The 24,371-nt window shown below is 41.6% G+C and overlaps 1 protein-coding gene across 4 annotated transcripts in view; it reads right to left on the bottom strand.

Moving 5' to 3' along the window:
* The window catches only part of LOC142575353 (urease subunit alpha-like), a 134,006-nt gene that overhangs the window by 25,571 nt on the left and 84,064 nt on the right, over positions 1 to 24,371 (bottom strand). For all 4 annotated transcript variants that reach the window (XM_075684661.1, XM_075684660.1, XM_075684658.1 and 1 more), the window contains 6 exons: positions 23,953 to 24,002; positions 19,810 to 19,882; positions 17,350 to 17,431; positions 11,429 to 11,673; positions 6,818 to 6,932; positions 4,667 to 4,855 (listed from right to left, as the gene is read on the bottom strand). In XM_075684661.1, the coding sequence (XP_075540776.1) occupies positions 4,667 to 4,855; positions 6,818 to 6,932; positions 11,429 to 11,673; positions 17,350 to 17,431; positions 19,810 to 19,882; positions 23,953 to 24,002 (754 nt within the window). The remainder of the gene's footprint in view (positions 1 to 4,666; positions 4,856 to 6,817; positions 6,933 to 11,428; positions 11,674 to 17,349; positions 17,432 to 19,809; positions 19,883 to 23,952; positions 24,003 to 24,371) is intronic.

Below are 24,371 nucleotides of genomic sequence, written 5' to 3'. Positions count from 1 at the left end.
TATAACTCGGATAACACGACACGTCAGCATGACGTTCAAGATTGCCCACCGCCTGCGGCTGGCAGCGACACGTTGAAAAATCTTCAAGGTGATGTCATAACCGCTAATCACCAAGTGCATGCATTGAGTGTTTACGCGATATTAAAAGGCTGCTGATAAGAAAATTAGACAATCGGCAAGGACTGCATTAGCAGTATATACTACTATGGTCATTTATTTCCAATTTCACCAAAGTGAAATTTTGCTGCAGTTGGCATTTAGCTTCTTTGCAACAGGTTGCAGCAACTGATTTGTCTATTGGTATAGTGCATGTCAGCTTTCTAATGTATATTGCAAAAGGATGGATAGGTGGGCTAGTTGGTAATGCATATTAATAAAAACTTAGAGCGCTAAAAACATGAAAGACGTAGAAAAAGAAACACCACACCACACGCGCTCACTCACAACTGATGTTTAATGCACGTATGGAAAAATACATATATAGAAAATCGACGCTTCACGCATGTCAAAATGAGGTATAAAAAAGCACGCATCTAAGGCACATGTGAATATCGATTATTAAAATTGAATTCTTTATGATGTAGTAATAAGGATGGTTGGCCTACACACAGAGCGGCATTTTTGGTGATATGATAGGCTTCCAAGATTTCGCGTGTGGTTTGGTTATGGTGACAGAACAAAATGACTGTGTTTTCGAAGATGGGTTTACACAGACATGATTTACAATGTAAGGTGAGATGAGAGGATGTCGGGCCATTTAATGAATTTGTGTGTTCTCTTAGGCATGCGTTGACACATCTGCCTGTTTGGCCAATGTACATACGACCACAGCTTAGGGGAATTCTGCGTACTAACCCTGAGACACAATCGACAAAACGATTAACATGTTTCTGGCCGCACCCTCTATCACCCACTGACATGGCCTGTGCCCTCTTGTGTACAATGGAGCAAATGCTACTAAGCCTGTGTGGTGCAGAAAATGCCAACAGAACACCATAATGCTTTGCCACATATTTTGGGCCGTGTGAAATCTTATGTACATAGGGGATAACTGCCAATTTTTTGTTTCCTTCATTTTGAACAGAAGGACGACGCCCGCATTTTTCTTTTTCTTGCTTTGCAATGCGCACGAGCTTTTTGCAAACTGATGTGATGAGGTGCATAGGGTAACCTGAGGCCTTATGGCTTTCCACTTACATTCGAAAACTCATGCTCAACCTGTGCACACAAGTTTTTTCGAAGGCCACGCATTAGCACAACAGGGCAATTCTGCGCTTCACAATTTTTTAGTGGCCCCACACAAAATCTAAAACAGGTTTTGCATATCTTGGATTGTAGTGCCAGCAAACATGATCTGAACCAAAATTCATGCACAAGTCAAGAAACTGTAATCTATTATTGCTCGGCCACTCGGTGGTGAATTTTAGACCCCCGCCTTCTTTTTGAAAGCAATCCACAATCTCTTCTATTTTCTGTGATGCACGTGATCTGTCAATAAAAATCAAATAATTGTCCACATATCTGAAGACTGCTATACCCTCTTGAAGCTTGGCATTTGCAGCCCTATCTACAGCACCAAGAAAAACAGAACTTAATATTGGTGCCAAGCAAGAACCTATACAAGAACCTGATTTCTGCATATATAGTTTTCTGTGCCAAATCACTTTAAGTAGAAGGTCAATATTTCCAAAAGTGACTCGACCGACATGCCACATCTATTCCTAAAGGTAAGTTCTTCATTAGATTCTACAGTTCAATCTTCAACATGGCTTAACACTCTGTCGTGCGGCAAGGAATAATACAGATCAACTACGTCAATGCTGAAGGCTGCAAAGCCAGCAAGGTCATTCCTGTTAAGGCACTACATAATAACGCCAAAGTTGTTAGCATAGGGAGGGGAAGGGTCTGTTATGGTTAACGCAGAAAGGTGCTTCTGAAGATACTTAAACATGGCTAACTGCCAGGTGTCCTTTTCTGACACAACTGCTCTAAATGGCATTTCTGGTTTGTGGATTTTGATTGTGAAAAATATTTCTAGCTCTACACCCTTCGCTTTCTCAACACTTGAGCCAAGCGTTTCTAAATTAAGCCTTTTCAACAGGCACTTTGCTCTTGTTTTTACCTCCTTGCTTTTCACCGAAACTGGTTTAAAATTCCTCCCCAGGACTTCCATGGCTCTTTTCGGTGAAAATACTATATTTAGTAGTGACAAAGGCACCTTCTTTATCAGAAGTAAGAACTCTGAGCTTGATTTCGAAACAAAAATTTACCAAAGAGCCAATGCTCAATTTACGCTTATTTTGCCAAGTTGGCCCTTGGGTGGCCCTTTCTGCACCACACGCTTAGTCGCATTTGCTCCATTGTACACAGAAGGGCACAGGCCACGTCAGTGTGTGATAGAGGGTGCAGCCAGAAACATGTTAATAGTTTTGTCAATTGTGTCTCAGGAGCAGTACACAGAATTCCACTAAGCTGTGGTCATATGTACATTGGCCAAGCAGGCAGATGTGTCAACATACGCCTAAGAGAACATACAAATTCATTAAACGGCACGCCATCCTTTATGGGGATGTGTGACTCTCACATGTCCCCCGATATGTTGTTTTTTCGCATAGCTCCCATCTCCTGTAATCCGGCTTTGCCACGTGGCCTGGTGCCCGTTCGGTGTGGTTGAAGCGCATTGCGAGAGATGGCGCGAGTGTGGCTCTGCTAACACCGCCTAACGGCGGGGTTACTTGTGCGCGGAAAGGAGATAGGCTCTTCCTCTTTGGCTCAGGATCAGCAAGCAGCACGGACATTCCACGCATACGCCGATCCATGCTTCTGCGGGACCGTCTCGCGACGCCTCGTTCGAACGCGCCACCGTTTGCGTGACTGTACGCATGAACGACCAGGCGTTAGTGTCCAGCAAACATAGTGTCCAGGCGAACATATTCGCTCGTTATCCAGTCTCGGTGCTTCGGACTTCCGCGATTTGTCGCGAGCCCATCGGCATGTTTTGTGGATTGCAACTCGGCTATCAGGCATTAGTCTATGAAAGGTGCAAAAATGCCCTTGTGATTGTTTAAACTACTGTGTTGTCGTTCCTTTGTCCCAAGAGAATGGGTGAGAATCCCACACCTTTCATCTTGCCTTACATTGTAAATCATGTCTGTGTAAACTCCCATCTTCGAAAACACAGTCATTTTGTTCTGTCACCCTAACCAAACCACACGAGAAATCTCAGAAGCCCATCATATCACCAAAAATGTCACGGTGTGTGTGAGCACCATATGATAAGGAATTCAATTTTAATAATCAATATTTACATGTGCCTTAGATGCATGCTGTTATTATACCTCATCCTGACATGCACGAAGCGTCCATTTTCTATATATGTATTTTTCCATACATGTATTAAACATAAGTTGTGAGTGAGCGTGTGTGGTGGATGTGTTTCATTTTCTACATCTTTTGTATTTTTAGCGCTCTAAGTTTTTATTAAGTCTAATGTATATTGTGGCGAACAATATTAAAACAGAAATTAAAAGGAGACTGCCACTAGCATTCACATGACTGTTCTAATTTCTTGCAGTACAAACAGAGTTGTATAGTCATCCCTATCTCCTTTCCTTGCACAATGCCCCACTTGCACATACTGTTTTTTCTAAAGTTAAAGGGACACTAAACAGGAATATTAAGTCAACTATATTGATAAAACTAAATCACACTTCTTCAACTTCTTGAACAGCAATGTGGTCAGGCTTATCCTGAGAGGAGGACTGGTAAGCCAGAAAAGACACAAAAATGAAACACAGGCAGCGACGCCATATTGAAGTGCCAGCACCAGCTCCATTGTGACGTTATCAATATTGACCCCACCGCCACTAGGCTGTGGGACAAAATTCAAGAAAAGGAATACTGGGCCTGGTTTTTTAAAGTAGTAATAATTAACTAGTCTTTTTTTTGCCAAGTGAATAAAGACAGCATTGTGAAGAAAGACTATTAGTCTAAATTGGAAGAGGAAAGGAAAAAAGTTTCATATCAGCCAATTCACACCAAAAACACTACAAAGTAGTTAGCCCCTGGTAGCACTCTGGAAACTGCATGCACAACTTTTAGATTACCCCAGGATACCACACTCAAAAATATCAATGCCACTTGCCACAATGGGAACAGTAAAACATCATCATGCAACACCTATCTCGTGCTGCTATGACACTGTGCAGCTATCTCGTTTCCTCAGAAATAAAACTTAGCCAAACACAGAGCTGCTTGAACAACAAAAGGAAAGAGGTCGGTTTGAAACATCTTCAAAGTTTGTAGCACTCAATGCTGACTTATCTCTCTCGCACCCACAGTGAGGTAAAAGTGCTTCACACTGACACATTTATCTGATCACCGCTAATTGTACGCAACAAATCGGCACCGTCAACCGGGAAGCCTCAAGGCCCAAGCTCTCCGTTAGCATTTATAGCCCACCTATAGCCACACTGACACCACAATCCTGCCATAAACTATCTCAGTCTATGCATACTATCCTTTGTACATGAGCAGTTCCAGTTATGAGAATGGTCAATTCTCAGTACCAGCCCACAAGTCAGTACCTGCACTGTAACCTCATCAGTGCTTTGAGGTATCTTCAATTTGAGGTATCTTCAATTTACCACAAAGCCAAGCAACTAACCGTTACAGATCCAACGTAGTAGTCAATTCCATGAGCCAGCGCAGGGTTGATGGTATACTTGGCAAGGTAGCGGAGAACTCTGAAGTTGTCATTAGTGAGTGAGTCCTCTCTCAGCTTACCCCGAAAAATTTTCATCTTGTCAGCTGTCTGCCAGGCCCTGCTCACGACTTCGCCAATTCTACCCATGGCCTGGAAGGCAAAGCTTGCATGTGAATGTGCTGTTGTCACCAGCAACGAATCACTTAGTATGTACAATCAAGCATTTCTACAACAAACACCTATTATTCTGTCCTGGTTTTACGGTTAAGCATGCAGTGCGTATATACCATACAACCTATACAATGAATATACAACCTATACAATGAAGTGACCTGTATACCAATCATTTCAAAGGCCCCAAGCACTTCATTATAAAGGCATTTGACTGTGTTGTTTCAATAAATGAAGTGTTACGATCACTATCAACCTTCAACAGCCAAAAATCAGTAGCAATAGCAAAGGATCTCATCAAGGTTTTGAATAGCACAACAGCAAGTTCTTCAATCATTCCTGCCAGCATCAAAAGCAATACCTGTAGGCCACCTGAGAACAAAATTTGAAGACCTTGAAGCTGGCATGGGCTTTGATTTGTACATGACTAAATATTGTACGATCAGCTCTTTTCATTTTCTAGTCAAAAAGATCCCCCATTTTCTGAGTGCAGCAAGGACTTCCAAAATCAGCCAGTCACCTTCCCAACTTTTCTCTTAAAATGCACAGGCATTGAAGGAGACCAAAACAGCAAAGCATTGGTGCTTTGATATACCAGGCTTACACCAGCACAAAGGCTGACGCCTTACCAAAATTGTTCTGCACAAGAAAATGCAGCATGTATACATTTGCTTCAGCAAAATATGTAAAATGCGTAACATTTTGTACACAACAAGCCTATACCACAGGTGCTATACCCATGCAAAATAAGTTAACTGAAATATACACTATTTTTTTTTTGTGACCTTGCCTCTTTCCAAAGCCCGGATTATCAGCCCTGACAACTTAGCATCAAATGGGCTATTTCTGGGGCATCTCATCTACTTTTAAAATCAGCTGCTTTTAAAATTGACGTCAAGTACCTCAGCTAGGCCCATAACTTTGCAGGTAATATTTCCTTTTTCAAAAATGGACATTATGTTTATTACATAAATTACACTACTACACGATTATATAGTTACACTATGAAATGAGCTTGTACCCTTTGGGGCTGATCTTGTCCCACAACAGTAATAGTCTTTTTTGGAAACTGCGCTCGGTACTTTCCTGTCAAGAATGTCATGTCAAGTTGATCCCGTGCATGCTGTTCATGACGTCATTGAAGAGGAATCATTCTCTTCATTGTAACCGACACTTCTATAAATCTAGCGTTTCCAGTTTCGTTATAGCCATGCAAAATCAATTCATATCAAGCATGACAAGCCAAAGTTCAAGTTCAAAATGCAAAAACACCCATGTACCATGCATTGGGTGCAAGTTAAAGAACCGCAGGTGATCAAAATTAATCCGGAGTCCCCCAATACGGCATGCCTCAATCAGATCGTGGTTTTGGCACGTAAGTACCCCGAAATAGAATATGTATATTTTCAGTTATTTTTTTTTTATTCCATAATTCATTATTTGTGTTCACTGTATTAAAACCTGCCGGTGTCCTCATGTTCTCACTCCTACAGCTTCGCAATGTCCACATTTACAGACAGTTCATTATACCACTTTCAGACCGTTATATTGCTCACAGGCAGCTCATAATATTAATGTCTGACTATATCCTTATGTTCTAACCCCTGTACCTTCATGAGGCTGCTCTACAGACAGTTAGACAAAGGGGAATAAAGAAAACTGCACCATCTTTGTGAAACACCAACTTGAGCATTCACCACAAACAATGGAGAAAAGAAACAACTGTACAGACAAGTATACTGAAACACTCATCAGAGTAAGTTTAGGCAGCATCAAGGAAACCATACCAAAATGCAAGCTGAGACAAATTTCCAGGCATGCCCTATCAATGACTACAAGAGGGTAAGCTTTAGAGGCAAAGGCACTGTAGCTTTGACAAAAGGTGTTTCAAGTACCAGTGTGCAGTGACAAAATTATGTCAGAAATGAAGAAAATACTCACAAGTGCATCAGAGGTATAAATACTGATGGCACCAATATCATGTAGAACATCTTCTGCTGCAATAGTTTCAGCTCTGATCCGAGACTCGGCAAAAGCCAAGTCTTCCTTGACATTTCTTGAAAAAGAAAAAAAAGCAAAAGATGCTGTTTAGTTGCACATGCGTATCCCTCAAAGATATCCAGGTATCTAGACATGTAGCAAGCAAGATAGTCCAGCATTAACAATCAAGCAGTTACTGGATCTGTTGGCAAAGGGGACTGTACAAGTCTGAACCCACAAATTTAAAGGGAGCGGATGGGCATGGAAGAAGTTGGAGTAGACTGGCAGGAAGAGATGTCAGGCAATGTTGAATGACACACGAGAGCCAACATACTTGGCTACACTGGTTCAAAGTCCAGGCCAGACACAGCGAGTCCTGATGCAATCATACATCTTGTGAAAACGTAAGTTGGGTTGCCCTAAAAGGCTTCTAAAACCTGAAGGTGAAGTGAGCGAGGGACAACAGGGACCCATTGGTTATCAGCAGGATGGTAAATATAATGGAAGTGTTGAGGTTCTAAATACATGGTGTTCTATGAACAAGAGGTTATGAAAAGTTAAATACTGAGTTATATCGAAAATTTTGTTATTTTGAAATTCGTTATATTGAGGTTTAACTGTATACTGGTCCTCCTTGAAATTTAAGACTTGCAAGCTGTCACCGTAAGCGGCTGTTGGGAGGCAGTACTGGACCAGTGAGCCGATCAACTAGCATGCGGCAGTAAGGGTCTGCGCGTTAGAATGAGACAAGGTCACAAGGCAAAAGACAATTTAGTGAGTCGGCCGGCTGCCCCACCAAGTGCCGTGCCACTAGTTGTGCAGCACTTTTTTTGTGTTGCGCTGACTTTTAAGTGGTATGTATTGGCAACAAAAAGCTTGATCAGGAATTTTTCAGGATGATTTACAACTTCCTCATTGACAGTTTTGCTCTGAATTATAACATTTGGGAAGTTGATTGATTAATTATAACAAAGTATGCAATTAGAGGAAGTACAAAAAGTAGTGTGACTTGCTCCAAGCAACAGCAACCAACATTACCTTACGTGGCACTTGAATATTCTTAAATTTTGGCATAAGTAAGTGAGACACATGGTATATGAGGTCTGTTAAAAAAGTATTCGACCTTTGGCCGAAGAAAAGAAACTGGCATAACTGGAGCATTGGAAACCTAATCACCCTCAAAGTAGACTCCTTGGGACTCCACACACTTCTCCCAGTGGTGCTGCCATTGTTGGAAGCATTCCAAGAAGGCCTCTTTCGGAATGGAGTTTAGCTCAGCTGTCATTGCAGCCATAATGTCCTCTCTTGTCTGAAATCGTGCTCCTTTCAATGGCCTCTTGATTTTGGGAAACAGCCAGAAGTCGCAGGGGGCCATATCAGGAGAGTAAGGAGCCTGTTGAACTACAGGAGTCTGGTTTTTTGCTAAAGAAGGTCTGCGTCAAGTGCGAGGAATGTGTAGAAGCATTGTCGTGATGGATGCGCCAATTTTCTGTTGACCACAACTCCGGTCTCCTGCGCCGCACAGCATCACCTAGGCGATTTGACCCTGTGGTGCGTACTCATGGTTTACCATGCTGCAGGAGTCAAAGAAAGCAGTCAGCATCCCTTTGACGTTGCTGCACACTTGGCCGGCCTTCTTTGGTCTTGGTGACATGGAATGATTTCACTATGACAACTGGGATTTCATTTCCGAGTCGTACTCATACACCCAAGACTCGTCACCAGTGATTATGGTGTTCATGAAGTCAGGGTCACTGTTTGTGAAATCCAGCAGGTCCTGTGAGAGTTCAACACGAAGTTGCTTTTGCTCCACCATGAGCAGCTCCGGCACGAATTTCGCCTCAACTCTCTTCATGGCCAAGTCTTCGGTCATATTGGAATGTGCAGAAAAAGTGCTGATGCCCACCTCTTCCACAATTTCTCGGATAGTCACATGAGAGTCCCGCATCACCACAGCGTCCACTTTGGCAATGACCTGGTCATTTCAGCATGTTGATGGCCGACCGGAGTGTGGCTCACTCTGCACCGCTGTGCGGCTGTCTTTAAACCAGTTGCACCACTCCTTAATCTGTGTGATGCTCATGGCATCGTCACCGAAAGCCGTCTGAATCTTCAAAATGGTTTCCACATGGCTGTCACCCAGTTTCTGGCAACATTTGATGCAGTAGCGCTGCCCAGTCGCTCCACCATTTTCCTTGCAATAAAAAACCGAAGAGAGCATTGCACGCTACCTCACTCAAATGGTGCGTCCTAGCGCCTGACACTATCGGCAGGCGAGAAAATATTCGTGCATGTGCACAAAAGTTCAAGGTCGGCTGATGCAAATGCACTTTTTTCATATCCATTAGGCGTTCGCAAAAAAAATAAGGTCAGATACTTTTCTAACAGACCATGTAAGAACATTACATGAAAGTACCTGCAAAGTGACTTATACAATGCTTGTATGCCAACCAAATAAGCCCCACCTTTGTTCTACGCAACAAAAAAATTAACTTTTTACAGAAAGCCTGAAAATACAATGTTGGCTCACAGGCATTGATCTAAATCACACCGATTTGTTTATAGAATGATGAATTTGCCAGATTCGTATATTTATTTATTTTATTTTATTTTATTTTATTTAGCCAATCAGTATGTGCCATTGGATGTGTGCCCATTCTTGGCCCATCCTTCAGAATAGGCATGTCCCACTACAATTCCTATGTAAAATCAAAAAACTGAACCAGTCTTTATAGAGCATCAAATAGGAATCACCAAAAAACAAAGCATCACTTCACATGGGTTCCAAAATGTGTGTTGGATCTGCATATTTTTCTCTCTTGTCAAGACTTCAACCAGCCAGCCTTTTTCCCCCATTTTTTCCAAAGCCCTTGCAAGTAGTATGCACATTCTAACACTGAAGACAAGTCCCCTCATTCAAATCTTGTCTGTAGACATGCCTTGTTCTACTACTGTTGAACAGATCAATTATCACTGGTGCTACAGATGCTGCAGTTTCTATCTCTACTATACATATTTCACTCTTTTCAAGTAAACTGCCAGCTGATAGTGACTGTCTGTGTTGTTCACTTTAATTATTGCCTTATCCTTAATGTGCCCAGTGTTTTCAGAATGCATCATAAGCTTGCTTCCTATAGCTTGAAATTTGTATTCTGTGTACAGTGAAATTTTGTTGAGAAGAGGTTAACCCATTGGCTACAAAATATGACATGTGCCATGAGCCCCTCCTCCTGGATAATTTTTCCTCCATATGCACACTACACAAACTTCTGATGTCATGTTCATTATACAATTCTCTACAATAATGAACACTGAAAAAATGTGAACAACTAAGCTTTATATTTGCAATACTATAAAGCAAACACTTTTCAGTTTGTAAACGTAATTGCAAGTCACAGATTCATTTTTGGATGGAAAAGCTTGAAACACTCAGGCATGCGAAGGATCAGGAGTGCTTCCAAGCATGTGGGACACCAAAATGTCGTTGGGGAAGCTTTCGTCTTCAAAAACCAGTCCCAAGTTAATCGTTGCCGTTACCCGAGTCCTCAAGAGAATGTAAAGAATTTCATCATGAGCTAGCATGTGGCGACCATCCCTTGGAGCCATCATATCATAAGTGAACTATGGACATAACATTCTACAAATATTAATTATAAGTTTTTGAAATCAAACCACACCTGAACTGGACATGTAGTGCCATCTATAGACACAATTTCTAAACTTGCCCAGCGTATATTGAGTGTAATGCCATTGTATGAATTGTGTTTTAAACCAACAATACTTTCCACCCAGTGAATAGCGGGCTTTGGCCATATGGCCTTCATTCTTGAACCCAGCAATTCACCAACTTTGGAAGTCAATGAGTTAAATTGCTGAGGTGGCCACAGTGTATCCATCCTATATGCCAGCCAAGCAGTTTAACCAGAGCTAGCCTGCATATAACAAAAGGCCTTGACCCAAAGCTCTTTTTTCAACTTCACCGCATACAGCACCTCACCACACTTAGAGACTGAACAAAATACTCCATTCCAAAAGCACCCCTAAGTGATCTCCACGATGAGAATCTGTTTGAGACACAACATAATATGCTATGCAGCAAGACGTGTGGCAAAAGAAGACGACACACCTTCACTCTTATGCCTTTGAATAGATGCCAAAAGCACATGGTTTCATAATATTTTTTCAGACATTGTTGCAAAATGTGGCTGAACCAACCAATTTATTAAGTTTTTCAACGTCCCAAAGCAGCACATGGGATTTGAGAGAAGTCATAGTGTGAAGATTCAGGTTAATTTAGGCCACCTTTATTTCTCTATAGCGCCCCTGTAAATCTACGCAAACAACCGTTTTTGCATTCTGCCCCCATCATAATACAACGACAGTGACTAGGCATCAAACTCCCAACCTCAACCTTGTGCTCTGCAGCGGAACACCATAGCCACTAAGCCACCCCAAAAACTCATGGAGTGTAATTAGTGTAGTGTCCACTTCAGTTGAGAAGCACAACTGACCCCTACATTCTTTAGGTAAAGTAGAGTGTCGAGTAGAGAAAACGTTTTTGAATACACCCACCTGTCCAGGTGGTGGCAGATGATGAGCATGTCTAGTGCCTCTTCAACAGTGTTTCGAGTGTATGGTCTCGTAGGATTTGTCGACGAGGGAAGGACATTGAGCTCCCCGCAGATGCTGATGATATCCGGTGCGTGGCCGCCTCCAGCGCCCTCTGCATGGTACGCATGGATTGTTCGTCCATCAAATGCCTCTACGGTCTGCTCCAGGCAACCCGACTCGTTCAGCGTATCTGTGTGAATCATGGCCTGCCACAATGCAGGGGACAGTGAAGAATGTGTTCCATGTACACAGAACCATGAATGGCAGAAGTTAGAAAGGAAACAGTGTTGGACAATCACTGTGGCCACAGCACTTTATGACAAAACTTAGGCCCTACCGTAAAGGAGTGAGCTATTGAAATGCCTTTTTAATATTTCTATCTAGCAAGATAAGACGACATGCAGTGACTAAAAAGCACACACTGACGAAATCACAGAACACAATGAAAATTGTAAGCGCCTTGGAATTTTCATGTTGTACAGAGCTCGCTGATTCAAACATGATACTCAAACAGCAAGGCAGTTGTCGCTTGTTCACCACCAGTGAGCACTGGGAGAGTGCTTATTTTATTTTATTTCATACAATCTGCTAGCCTGCATACGGAGGCCGTCGTAGGACATGGGAAAATACAATGCACCAATATATGAATAACAAACTTATACACTTGTTAACAATGCAGTTAACAAGAGGACATAATTGAGCAGTAGAGGGTGTGACCTTCCTGAGCCAGCCCTTAAAGATTGATGAATAACAATACAAAAGCAGAAAACTAACAACAAAAGGCACATCGAAACCAATTCAAAACAAAATGTGGTGTCTGTAGGTGACATTTACAATCACAACACATACTGACAGACATACTGTTCAAGCATGGGGAGAAAATTGTTAGGTGAGCAAACTATAATATCTCTAGGCAATGAATTTTTGGCAATCTTGATTGTCTGGGGAAAGAATGAATACCTGAATGGGTCAGTGTGGAATCTATATACAATCAAATGTTTCGGATGTTTTATTCTAGTGTTTTGCCATTCAGAGAAAGAGAAATATGTACGACTGTTTAGTTTATAGTCCACATTAAGGAAGTGGAATAGAAACTTCAGGCGTAAGAATTTAGCACGCTTGCAAATAACCGGGAGGCAAGCTTTGTTAAGGAGTTCTGTTGGGGAATCATTACGGTTGTACTTATCATAAATGAATCTTTTGGGTATTTTCTGCACTGCTTCTAGTCGCTTTATGCACTGTTTGGTATGGGGAGCCAGCAGGCAATGCCATATTCTAGTACAGGACAAACAAATGAGGTGTAGGCTAGCATCTTAGTGTCAGGTAAGGCAGATTTTAAAGAGCATATAAGTGAACAAAGTGTTGAAAATGCCTTAGAAGATATGTGAGACACATGTTTGTCCCATTTCATATCATATGATAGAACAATGTCCAATTATTTATAATCATCAACAATTTTTAATTTCTGCTGTTCGATTGTGTAGGTGAATTCTAGTTGGTCTTTTTGACTGCTTACTCTCATAAAAACAGTCCTGTATACATTAATCTTCATTTGCCATGCCTGACACCAATTTGTAATTTGTACAAATTCGTAATTTAGTGTTACTTGATCATTATGGTTTGTGATATCCCTATATATAATGCAATCATCTGCAAACATGCGCACCGTTGATTTCGTGTTATCTGCCATGTCATGTCAGTGATGGATCGTAAAAAGGGAGTTGGTGCTAGGACTGTCCCTTGTGGTACACCGGACGACACCTCTAGCCAATCCAATTACTGACTTTCAAATTCAACTAATTACTGTCAACCAGAAAGATAAGTTTTTATCCAGTTTATCATGCCACAAGATCCGAGAAAGTGTTTAGTTTGCCCAGGAGCTTAGAACGTGATACCTGGACGAAGGTCTTTAATAGATCTAAAAAATATTATATCAGTTTGCCCATGGTTATCAATTGTTAGATCAAGATCGTGCACAGTTCTTATCAGTTCGTACCGGTCAATAGTCTGTTTTTCAAACCATGTTGGTTGTTGTTCAGCAAATTATTATCTTCCACAAGGTTACAATGTGTTTTAGTATGATATGCTTCAGAATTTTGCAAGATGTGCAAAGGTAGCAAAATTGGTCTGCAATCTGGTGGGCTTGTTGCATCACCCAATTTAATAATCAGGACAATCAGCTATTTTCCAGTCTTTTGGCACTTCAGATGATTCTATAGATTTTAAGAAGTAAATAGGAGGTATTTCAAGACTCATTCTCGTATCTCTTGAGAAAAGCATTTCGAATGCCATCTGGGCCGCAAGATGTTATAATGTCGATGTTAAGCAGCAGTGAGAGTGTACCAATTCCGTTAACTCTAGATCACCGAGTATGTTGACGGTTCCCCTCATCTGATGGCATAAATCTGGTGAATTTCTGTTGTCCTGAGTAAAAACAAATTCAAAGTACTTATTAAACCGATTTCCTCTTTGGAAAGCATCCTTAGGCGGCAAATTTCATTGCTTATGTGTGCTGGCGTTAAAATATCTCTGAAATTTTTCAGGAGCCGTCTTTATGAAGTTGCTAAGTGTGACGCTTATATACGTATGCTTTGCCCATTTTATCACTGCTCTCAACGTATGCGCCAATTTGCTAATTTTCTTGTAGTAGCAGGAAACTGATGTCTTATTCATAAGCTTCCTCAACCTTGACATTTTACGTTTCATATGTATTATATCCCTTGTAATCCAAGGGTTTCTTTTGCGTATATTCTTTTTTTTTCATGGGTACAAAGTTTGATAAACAGTGCTGTACATAGGTTTTAAATTTCCCCCATAATTCAACTACTGTCATGAAAAGGGCAAGAAAAATATGGGTATGATAATCAAGAAGGTCAGGAGTACTGACATCATCTGCATTTTTCGAATCATATATTCCTTTGATCAATTTTTCTGAGCATGCTGACGATGGCAGTGATAGACAATATTTAGTTGCCTTGTGGTCCGAAATGCCGTTTGTAACTTCTCATGATATGCTCTCTGCAGGAATGTTTTCACTGCAAAACGTTAGATTGAGAAGTGTGCTGCTCATCAATGTGACACATGTTGGTTGCTGGATGATTTGCTTTAAACCACTATTGAAGGCCATATCAAATATTGCCTCAGCGCTTTCTTTATCAACAACACCAGCGTTGTACAATTTTCATTTTATACCTGGTAGATTGTAATCCCCCATAAGGACAACCTTTTTGTCCCCTTGAAGTTGACGCTGCACAAAATCAGATAATATATGTAATGGCTCTGGGCCAGAATTCGGTGCTCTGTACATTATACCAACATAAAGGGAATATACGCCAATCGTGATCCTACAAAACAGTGCTTCTGCGCCAGTAATGTTGGGTAGGGTTGTGGTCTGAATGACGTCTTTTACTCAAATTGTGACGCCACTGTCACATGTACATCTACCCTCACGAAGAACTATATAGCATGGAGGGAATATGTTGTGGGTCAAGATATGTGATGACAGACAAGTTTCTCTAATAGTTATGACATTAGGTTCATGTTCAAGAAAAATCAGGTGAACTTTAAATCAAGTATCAAGTACCTAGGTATCAAGTGCTGTGAAATTTAATGCCGTCACTATGCATCCCAAACGCCCTCATGCTCATTTTAGACCACAATGCGTCAGCTTGAATTCCTCAGTGCCCACTGGTCATGCAACAATCGTTGGCAGCCACACGCTCCGACTATCGTGCTCGAATCATTGAGCACTGTACATTCCTGACGGAACAGACGAAGGATAAGGTAGAATAATAGCACACTGATTTCCATGGCTACTCTAAGCACTTTCTCAAAAGATTTTTTGCTTACTACTGTTTCGTTTTTGCTACAATTAGGCAAGAATATTAAAATTTTTTATCTGTGTCGCTCAATGAGACGTGGCATTTTATTGTTTGCCTTGTTTGTATGAAATATTTTAGGATCTATCCACACCTTTGCAGCTGCTCGCTTCTCCTATAGTGAGGTATCCATACAACAGAGATTTTCATTTTTTTTTTTTGTATAAACTACACAAGCAAAAAATGCTCAAAATGTGTAATTGTGCATCATGTAGTCATCTTTCATCATGACTTGAATCCAGCACTGTTTATACCTTGTGCACACCAAACTAGTCAATCAGTCCATCTGATGCCCTTTGGTAATGATACTTGATAGAAGAATCCCATCTGCATAATTTCAGTAATAACAAAGTAGAAGTTGGAAGGAAAAGGCTACCAGCCACAGACCAATGTTGCTATTTGGGCTTGGCGATTCATTCCACCAGAAAACATGATGCATATTGGAAACTAGGACAAATTAAGAAGGAGCTAGACGCACTATATATTAGTTGATATATTAGACTGTTAGCGAGCATGAAGTGCATCCAGTTTCTCAGTGGCTTATCTTCGCCCATATTTCACTAAATTTGCATCTCAAATAGTCGCACACCATTCCGACAGCGTATCATTTGATCTTAATGTTAAAGGGACACTAAAGGTTACTATGAAGTCAAGTTAAAGTGATAAAGCAAAGCTCTAGAACGTCTAAGGTGTCAATATAATCGCAAATAGAGCTTTAGTAACCGAGAAATTGAGGTAAATGCACGACATGATTTGAGACTCCCCAGCTGCATTCCGGTACTAGCCCGATGACGAAGGCACTGCTCATCATAATTTATGTCACTAGTACTCAACTACTCATATTAAAAAAATCATTTCAATAGATTATAAGACGGAAGAAAATGCTACTTGTATACTTCTATTCGATACTAAGAAAAAATAACATTTTGACATTACCCTTGAGTAGTATGGATGATCGAAAGGTTTCGTTTTCGCTCGACTCTGCGCGCTCGACTTTGCGCCGAGCGCGCTTTGGAGTTTCAGTTGTTTCGTTATCACGTCATGCTGCGGTGGTCCTGCTGGCTCGCAAAACTTGCATTTTGAACAAGCAGTGAGAATGCCACGTCTACGTGATGTCATGGGATGCGCAAACGGTCTGCAGAACTTGGACAAGGGCAGTTGCAGCGGCGAATCCAACGTTACTTATCAATGTGTGCCAACGAGTGAACCTCTCCGTTCGAAGTGGTTAAGTGCTGTACCTCTGCCACAGCGCGCTGGCAAAGAGCCGAAAAATCACGTAGTGTGCTCGCTGCACTTTCGTACAGAGGATTAAGAGTTCGACGCCGACTTACTGAAGTCGCATGAAGTACCTTTCAAAGCAGGCCGCCGTCGTAGTAGTACGCAACAACACCGGCAGCGCAGGTCACGTTAATCAGTGCTTAAATCGCTTAAGTCGAGCCCAGCATCATGAGCCAATGTGTCGTTGTCAGGGTCGTCCATTGCAACTAGCGTCGAAGTTGGCGTCATAAAATAAAGAACCAGCTTATCGTCACGCACTTTCCTTTCTGCTAGCCACCATAGTTCCGCTTTCGCGATGCTGTCGGCTCTGTCTTGGCTCTGTTTCTGGCCACGCGCTTGCGTTTTGCACAGAAAAGCCGTAGCACCGTCTGCGGGCGCCGTTCTACTCACTAACAGTGCAACGTCACTATGAGACCATGAAGTCACCACTCCTAGATCAAAGGGCGGGTGATTTGAACTGCGCTAGAGGTACGCGGACGCTTCAGATCGCATTTTCTCTTAAAATAAGTCTCTTCTTCGCATGAAACAAGCGTTTCGAGGTTTCTGGGATGGTATTTAAACAGTCCCCGTTGAATTAATATTAACCTTTAGTGTCCCTTTAAGTGATGGAGTACACACAAATACTTCTGTAAAATTTCGGTTTCTTTCATTGCGACATACCTGACAAATGGCAATCCAAACAAAATTGCCACACTTAATGTGCACTGCTGTGTTTCGACTACATACCTGAATGTCATAATAGTCAGCAACCTGAAGGCAGGCATCAATAACCGCAGGAGTAGATGCCCAGTCCTCGTGCAACTTAAGCCTGGAAATAATATAGATGAGGTGATCAATGAGCATTTCAAAAATGTCAGCTCTTATCAACAATACCATCACCGGCAGAATACTACTGCTGCCAACTGTCCAAAGGAAATTCGTCTGCAAATACTGTACTTTGTCTATTGTCCACACTTAGAGTGGAGAAAACAGGAGTGTTGTTTGGCTGAAAATCACAAGTTTTTCTATAGAAAGAAAACATGTGGTGTGCATAATGAATTTTGACTGAAGATACTACATACTGACTTCAAGCTAAGACTATTGTGCGGCCAACATTGCAACACAATTTCCTATGGTAGAATGATGTAGGTATGCACTTAGGCCTTGCTTTCCTCAAGCACATCTAAAATAAAGGTATGCTGCTTTAGTAGTTGTCAAGAATCTTGTTCCCTTCAAAGAATGGCCTGAAATCATGGATCATGGATAATCCAAAAGATATATATATACATAAACACACACACACACACACACACACACACACACACACATACTCCTACAGTGAGTATAACATGTATGCAAAAAAAATTAAATTATGGGGTTTTACGTGCCAAAACCACTTTCTGATTATGAGGCACGCAGTAGTGGGGGACTCCGGAAATTTCAACCACCTGGGGTTCTTTAACGTGCACCTAAATCTAAGCACACGGGTGTTTTCACATTTCGCCCCCATCGAAATGCGGCCGCCGTAGCCGGGATTAGATCCCGCGACCTCGTGCTCAGCAGCCTAACACCATAGCCACTGAGCAACCACAGCGGGTGAACAACATGTATGCATAACACTCCTCAATTAAGATTCAAGATGAACTTTTGTCCTCGTTATGCCTCATGCAATATGTCCACCTTGCAAAAGTATGATGCATTTAGATGTATGGAAAGTGGTGTTGGTCCTGTTATCTTAAAGGAGCCCTGAACCACTTTTTATCAAAGTGGAGGAATGCATTTGAAGTTAAAATAGGTTATTTCAGAAATACTTTGCCATAAAAAGTACTTTGATGTGTTCATCAAAAGCTGAGTCATTGGCAATCAAACACTTCTTTCACAGTGCTTCCGCTCCATTAATGCCTTGCACTGTTAAGGCTACGGCAGAACGGGGCATGCCCACAGCACTCCGCTTACTGAACATCACCGTGGCGCGCCGTTCAAATTTTATTTCAAATGTTAATGTAGACACCACAACTTCCAGTTTTGGCACCTACAACACGCTAAATGTAAGCCAAACGCTGTTGTCCTCAGCAAGCCACAGCGCACTCAGCCAGTGGACTCACCGTGACATCTCGCAGTGGCCGCAGTATCTACGCTACATAGCAGGCCACAGCTACATGCAGCTGTAGTATGTATGCACAGCGTTTGCTTCACACACAACAGGACCTGATTGCATGCTCGTGCTCATATGCTCCCGTCTGGCCTTGCTACATGGTGCAGATCAGCTTTGTCGTGCAGCAGCTTGACTGACAGACAGTAGCCACATCCAACTTGCGCATTTTTAAGCTCTATCAATAGTCTGCCAAGGTGTCTAACCAGGAGCGGCCAGGAATGAGCATACGCTTGCAAGCGTGTGTGCGGTCTGACCTTAAGTTTCGCGTGGTTCGAGACTAGTTGAGCATTCAAAACTAGTCGAAATTAGCGAGACCCAATGAGTACAACACCAATAAGCAGGGTGGCCAAAGTTTAATTCCTAGATGAGCGTCCGCAGCTGAGCGTGAGCAGATGTTAGCATCTTCTGGAAATACGTTATTATTATCGAAATTCGAAAGCAGATTTTCGCTTACTTCAGCCTGTTTATTAAACTAAATCAATGAATATAAAACAGTAGAAAAAAGCGCACTGATCCAAACATCCTTCTTGATTGATATCAGCTATTAGCCAATAGCAGCCACGTATGGGAATCTGCTATATTAGAAAATAAGGTGTCGAGAAAATAGGGAAGAGCAGGCTTCTGTTGAAAAGAGAGCACCTGAGAGAAAGGTGACTTCACGCTCCACTTGTGAGCTCCACGTGCAGCGCACGACTTCAAAATTGGCTGAGATGTTCATAGCAGCGTATGTTATCTGTGGTCTGTGTTTATTCATCAAGCTTGAGGGGTGGTTCAGGACCCCTTTAATATCAGGTCGGCTTCTTGATCAGGAATCACTGGCATGAATGACACCAATATTTCCACAAGGATGGGCAATAAGGAGTCAAGTACTAAATTTGGTAAAATGACAGCCCCTTTTTCAGCCCTCACATTTAGGAATTTTCTGGCATTGAATATTAAACCATCATATGTTGCAACATTTTTTCTGACAGATGGTAAAAGAGCGTTCACTGTGTCACATTTTTCTTTGCTTTAATTGCTGGCAGCTCCTTGAACTGTTAGTATTTACTCACCCCATTGCACCAGCTTCCACTTGAGATACGAGCTCAGGTGCAAGGCCTTCTGTGTATGAAGTGTTTCCTTTGCCTGAAAGGCACAAAGAAAACATTAAACTTGACTGCACAAGCACACAAATTACTCACAAAATTCCACAAAAGAAGGCAACTCTGGTGAATGCAAGTAATCCAGCAGGTATAAAATGCACACACTTTATCCACATCCAACGCTAATTTGTATGTATTGGAGGAAATGAGGAGCTTGAGGTTTAGTAACGACCTTGTGAAACCAAGAGACAATGAAGACAAGAAAGGAATTGGTGGAATGAGCTGTCATAATTATTGAACGGTAGAAATAATTATAAATGGCTGTTAAATTTACAATAAGCTTCATATTCCTCATTTTAATAAAAAAAAAAGGGGGGGGAATGCATGTGGAAGAAAAGACAACTTTTGCTGGTGGGAACCAAACCCACAGCCTCCATATGATGAGTGCAGTGTTCTACTAACTGAACTATGCTAGTGGCTGTCCCTCCATCTACTTTCTTGTGTATGCTTGAGCCTACCACGCTTCACATCCACAAATGTAAAAATAGTGGAAGCTTGTGCTTGTCCTATTGGTATGTATATGCACTTTGAGCCTCTTCGAGTGTATCTTTGCTTGTTGGCCCAATACAGGCATCACCCCCTGTCATCACTCCCTGCCAGCCCGTCTGGCTGCAGCTTTTCAAGGACTACATTGCACCATGAGTGCATTCTACCATCGAGATTCTCTCCTGCAAGTATTTTCAGAACACCTCTATGGGCCCTACCTGAACCTTTGGTTAGACTTGAAGTCCGACGTTCTATCTCTTGGACTGAAGAAACTTACGCTATTTTTCATCTATATAATCATTGGCAGTACCGTGCACGTGTATACCAATGGATATGTAACGCCACATGCCTTCACTGCAGCTTTTATCAACCTGCAAATGATCATCCCTCAATGGTTTAAAATATACCAAAAGTCAACATCAACTACTGCAGAACATGTTTCAATCTAAGAAGCACTCTGATCTCTCTCCAGGGAGCCTCTTTGCACATGGACAGTATTCTGCAATGCTAAGCCAGCTCTTCAAACCACTCTTTACATCGTGAGACAAGGCCCATATTATACCTTAGCTCTAGAAATCACAGAGCTTCTCGAACTTGCGAAAAGAAATGGCCACATTTTCACCTTTCAGTGTATATCGGCACACTGCAGAATTATCGGAAATGAATAGGCAGAAGCCAAAGTAAAAACAGCCTTAAAGAATGTCTCTGAAGTATGTATTGAGTTCTTACAAACAGACACGAACACCTTGCCTCATGTCATACGCAACTCTACATTTGAGCACTGGACCCCACCAGGTTGACACCACAGGCAATTGCGTAACTAGGACCTAGAAATGAAGTTCCCTATGCCTCATAAGCTTGAACACAATGAAACATGTATGATACAGTAAGTTTGACGTGCTATTGCATTCACCAGGCATTATACACACCTCTTAATTTGCGTTGACATTGGTCCAAATTGTGAATACTGTCAGGTGCCAGAAACACTTGCGCACATGTTTTGTATTTGGCCTGCGTACCCGTGAGAATGACAGAAACTGGTCTCTTTGACTGCACACATCAAAAATGATGAGATGGTTTTTGGTCCTTGGCCTGATGCAAACAGTGCAGCCCTGATTACAAGAGCAGCTATAGCCTTTCCACAAGCCAGTGGGCTAGATAAACGGCTTTAGAGATGGCACACATAGTGAACTTTTAAATGTGCACATCCTTCTCTTAGTATCATCATTTATTCCTAATTTCCTTTCCTGCCCCCCTTTCCCAGTGCATGGTAGCAGGCCAGAGCAAGCTACAACTGAGACCAACCTCTCTACCTTTCTGTAAATAAATTTTTCTCTGTCTCTATGTATATGTTTACAATTTGTTTTGTGCTAACAAGGACAACACCATAGTGAAGAAGACAATAACCAGAACACTGTTTTACTGCAGTGGAACAAATTTAAATCTTTGAATCATCACGCCCCCAAGTATGCATTGTTATGCACTGCATATGAATTTGTAATCTAGCCTTAGGAGTGCTAGTCAGCAGAACACCTGGCCATGATGTCAAATGTGGAATGCCCATCAAACTGCAGCTGTTACATAGAAACTCTGAATAAAGAACAACCTACAGTTTCATTAGTGATGACAATGAGCTTTATACTTCATAATTTCATTTCTCCTGGCTCATTTTAATACATCTTAACACACTGCATCCCACTATGTCGAGACAAGTGCCTATTAGCACACAATGTGCGGTAAGCACACTCATTCTTGCTGTTGGTAATTTCACAATCTGGCCATAACATCTGTCACCACCGCAAAGAACTCAGTGAGCCAGTGTGCTTTTGGCTGCAATCCTACTGTTCTCACTGCAAGTGAAGATGGGAACTATTTTACCTGCGACAATAATTCACATTAAATTAGCTACCATACATGGCCATCCAGACCTGAACCCTAAGCTTTAATTCTAAAATGTAGAGAAATGTTTGTCAGGTTAATTTAGCTTGCTCCCTGTACCAGTGAACCACAATATTTCTTCTGAGAAGTATGCAGATAAATAATTGCAAGCATGGCAGCCAAAATAGCAAGTGAAGCTGTTTCACTTGCTATCAATGAAAGTTCCGTTCCCAACGGTGGCAAGTTGTTTTTTCCTCAACTTTCAATTCATTTTACATTATCATTTATACATTTCAGTTTTCCTTTTCTTCATTATCTGTTAGCTTCATATGGTTGTGAGTCTTGTGACTAACGAAATTGGGCCCCTTGGTTCCCTGATTTCTCCTCATTTATTTCAAAGTTTAGAGAGATTCAGGTGATAATCTGTAAAATGTTTTCATCTTGTGCCATATTTTGCAACAGTGAGAACCATGAGTATTCACTTGCAAAGTACAGTAAAACTTTGTTAATATGCAGTTGGCAGGGAATGTGGATCAGGTATGCACTAAGCGATGTACTAATTAAGCAACAATGGCAGATGAGTGGCTATAGACTTATCAGCAAGAAAAGAACTACATCTTAATTCTCACTCAAATACACGTGAAGACAAGTTTTATTTGCGAGTAGGCCGCAAAAAGACTTGCCACCGTGGCGGCCTTGCAACAACGACAGCATCCTCAAACTTGGCAAGGCAACAAGCCAGTTTCTCCATCAGGCCCCATTTCTCTGCGAATGCGCTCATAACAGTAAACGCATGTGCCGCTTCGGAAATAGCAGGGCCATCATCCACTTCCAAGTCATTGTCATGAACAATGTGAAAGTGCCAGAAGCTATGGTAGCAGGAAACACGTCACAATCACCAAGTTTTGAAGTCACTATCGGTGGGGACTGCTGTCCATGATAAGTCCGTTTGCCACAAATTCGCTATCTGTGGTCTACATGCACAACATTTCCTTGATTCCAGGCTTGTACGTGCCGAAAAATTAAGTAAATACTATGCGCTAACTGTTTGGCATGCGGTAAATGAATATTGCTTAAGCATCCAGCCAATACATTAAGTTCAATGTCAACAGGATACGGGATTCATCAAGACTACAGTATATTTAAACTGGATTTACTTATTAAGTGAGTACATATTAATGAGATCTTACTTGAGTATTATAAGCTTTACTACCTTAGGTTAATGTTTATAAAGCACGTGCAGCTCCCATCGCCTTTGCAAAACTTACGACAGTGCACATAACTCCCTAAGCAGACGCTTACCTTGTCTCAATATTAAGACGATGAGCAAAATGAGAACAAAGTGAAAGCGGGAGCCAACGTTTCGACAAGTGGACTTGTCTTTTTCAAGGTGACATATGCTTTCCTCGGAACAGTATATATAGGTAGGGTTCTTCCAAAGGGGACAGGGGGCAAGGCAGGTGGGTTACGGCAACGAGCGAAGCTGTGTTAGCAGCGAGGGTGTAGAATTGAGAATAAAGGAGTGCTGTGCACAAGGCCGGTGACACGGCCGTCTGTCAGTCTGTCAGTCAGTGTCAATGGCCGTGGTTCAGTCGGTGTGTCAACGGCGTGCACAGCAGCCCTCAATATTAAGTATGGTACAACTGGCCTATTCTAACATAGCTCGAAGAAATGACATACAGCTCTTACCTGTGAACCCAAAATTCAGTGGCATGCTATCTGTGCTCATGATCATGTTTCTGAAAAAATGAAAATGCCCAAGTTAAAATAAATATGCAGTAGAGTAACTTGTGTTTACACTCGAACTATAAAATATTTTGCACTCACTGCAGCTTTGTCCTTGCTTGAATACCTCATTAAATTGCTTTCCTTTTTATCCGCATTGTTTAATGAAACACTTGGCATTCATTGCTTGCCACGACTGTACAGATATTTAATTTGCCAACCAGCTATGAGACCAGTTCATGGCTATACAGCAACACACTTCTGTGATGGTGAGGTGTGTATACTGGTCCACTATTAAATGATTAAATGGAATGCCTACCCAATAATAAAGCCAATATGATTAAGCCTTTTTTCACCTTTATTGGAAAGAAGTGGCTATATAA

Source organism: Dermacentor variabilis, chromosome 3, assembly GCF_050947875.1.
Source record: "Dermacentor variabilis isolate Ectoservices chromosome 3, ASM5094787v1, whole genome shotgun sequence".
Taxonomy (NCBI): Eukaryota; Metazoa; Arthropoda; class Arachnida; order Ixodida; family Ixodidae; genus Dermacentor; species Dermacentor variabilis.
Note: the sequence above shows the minus strand (reverse complement) of the source record. Positions and strands in the feature narration are given on the sequence as shown.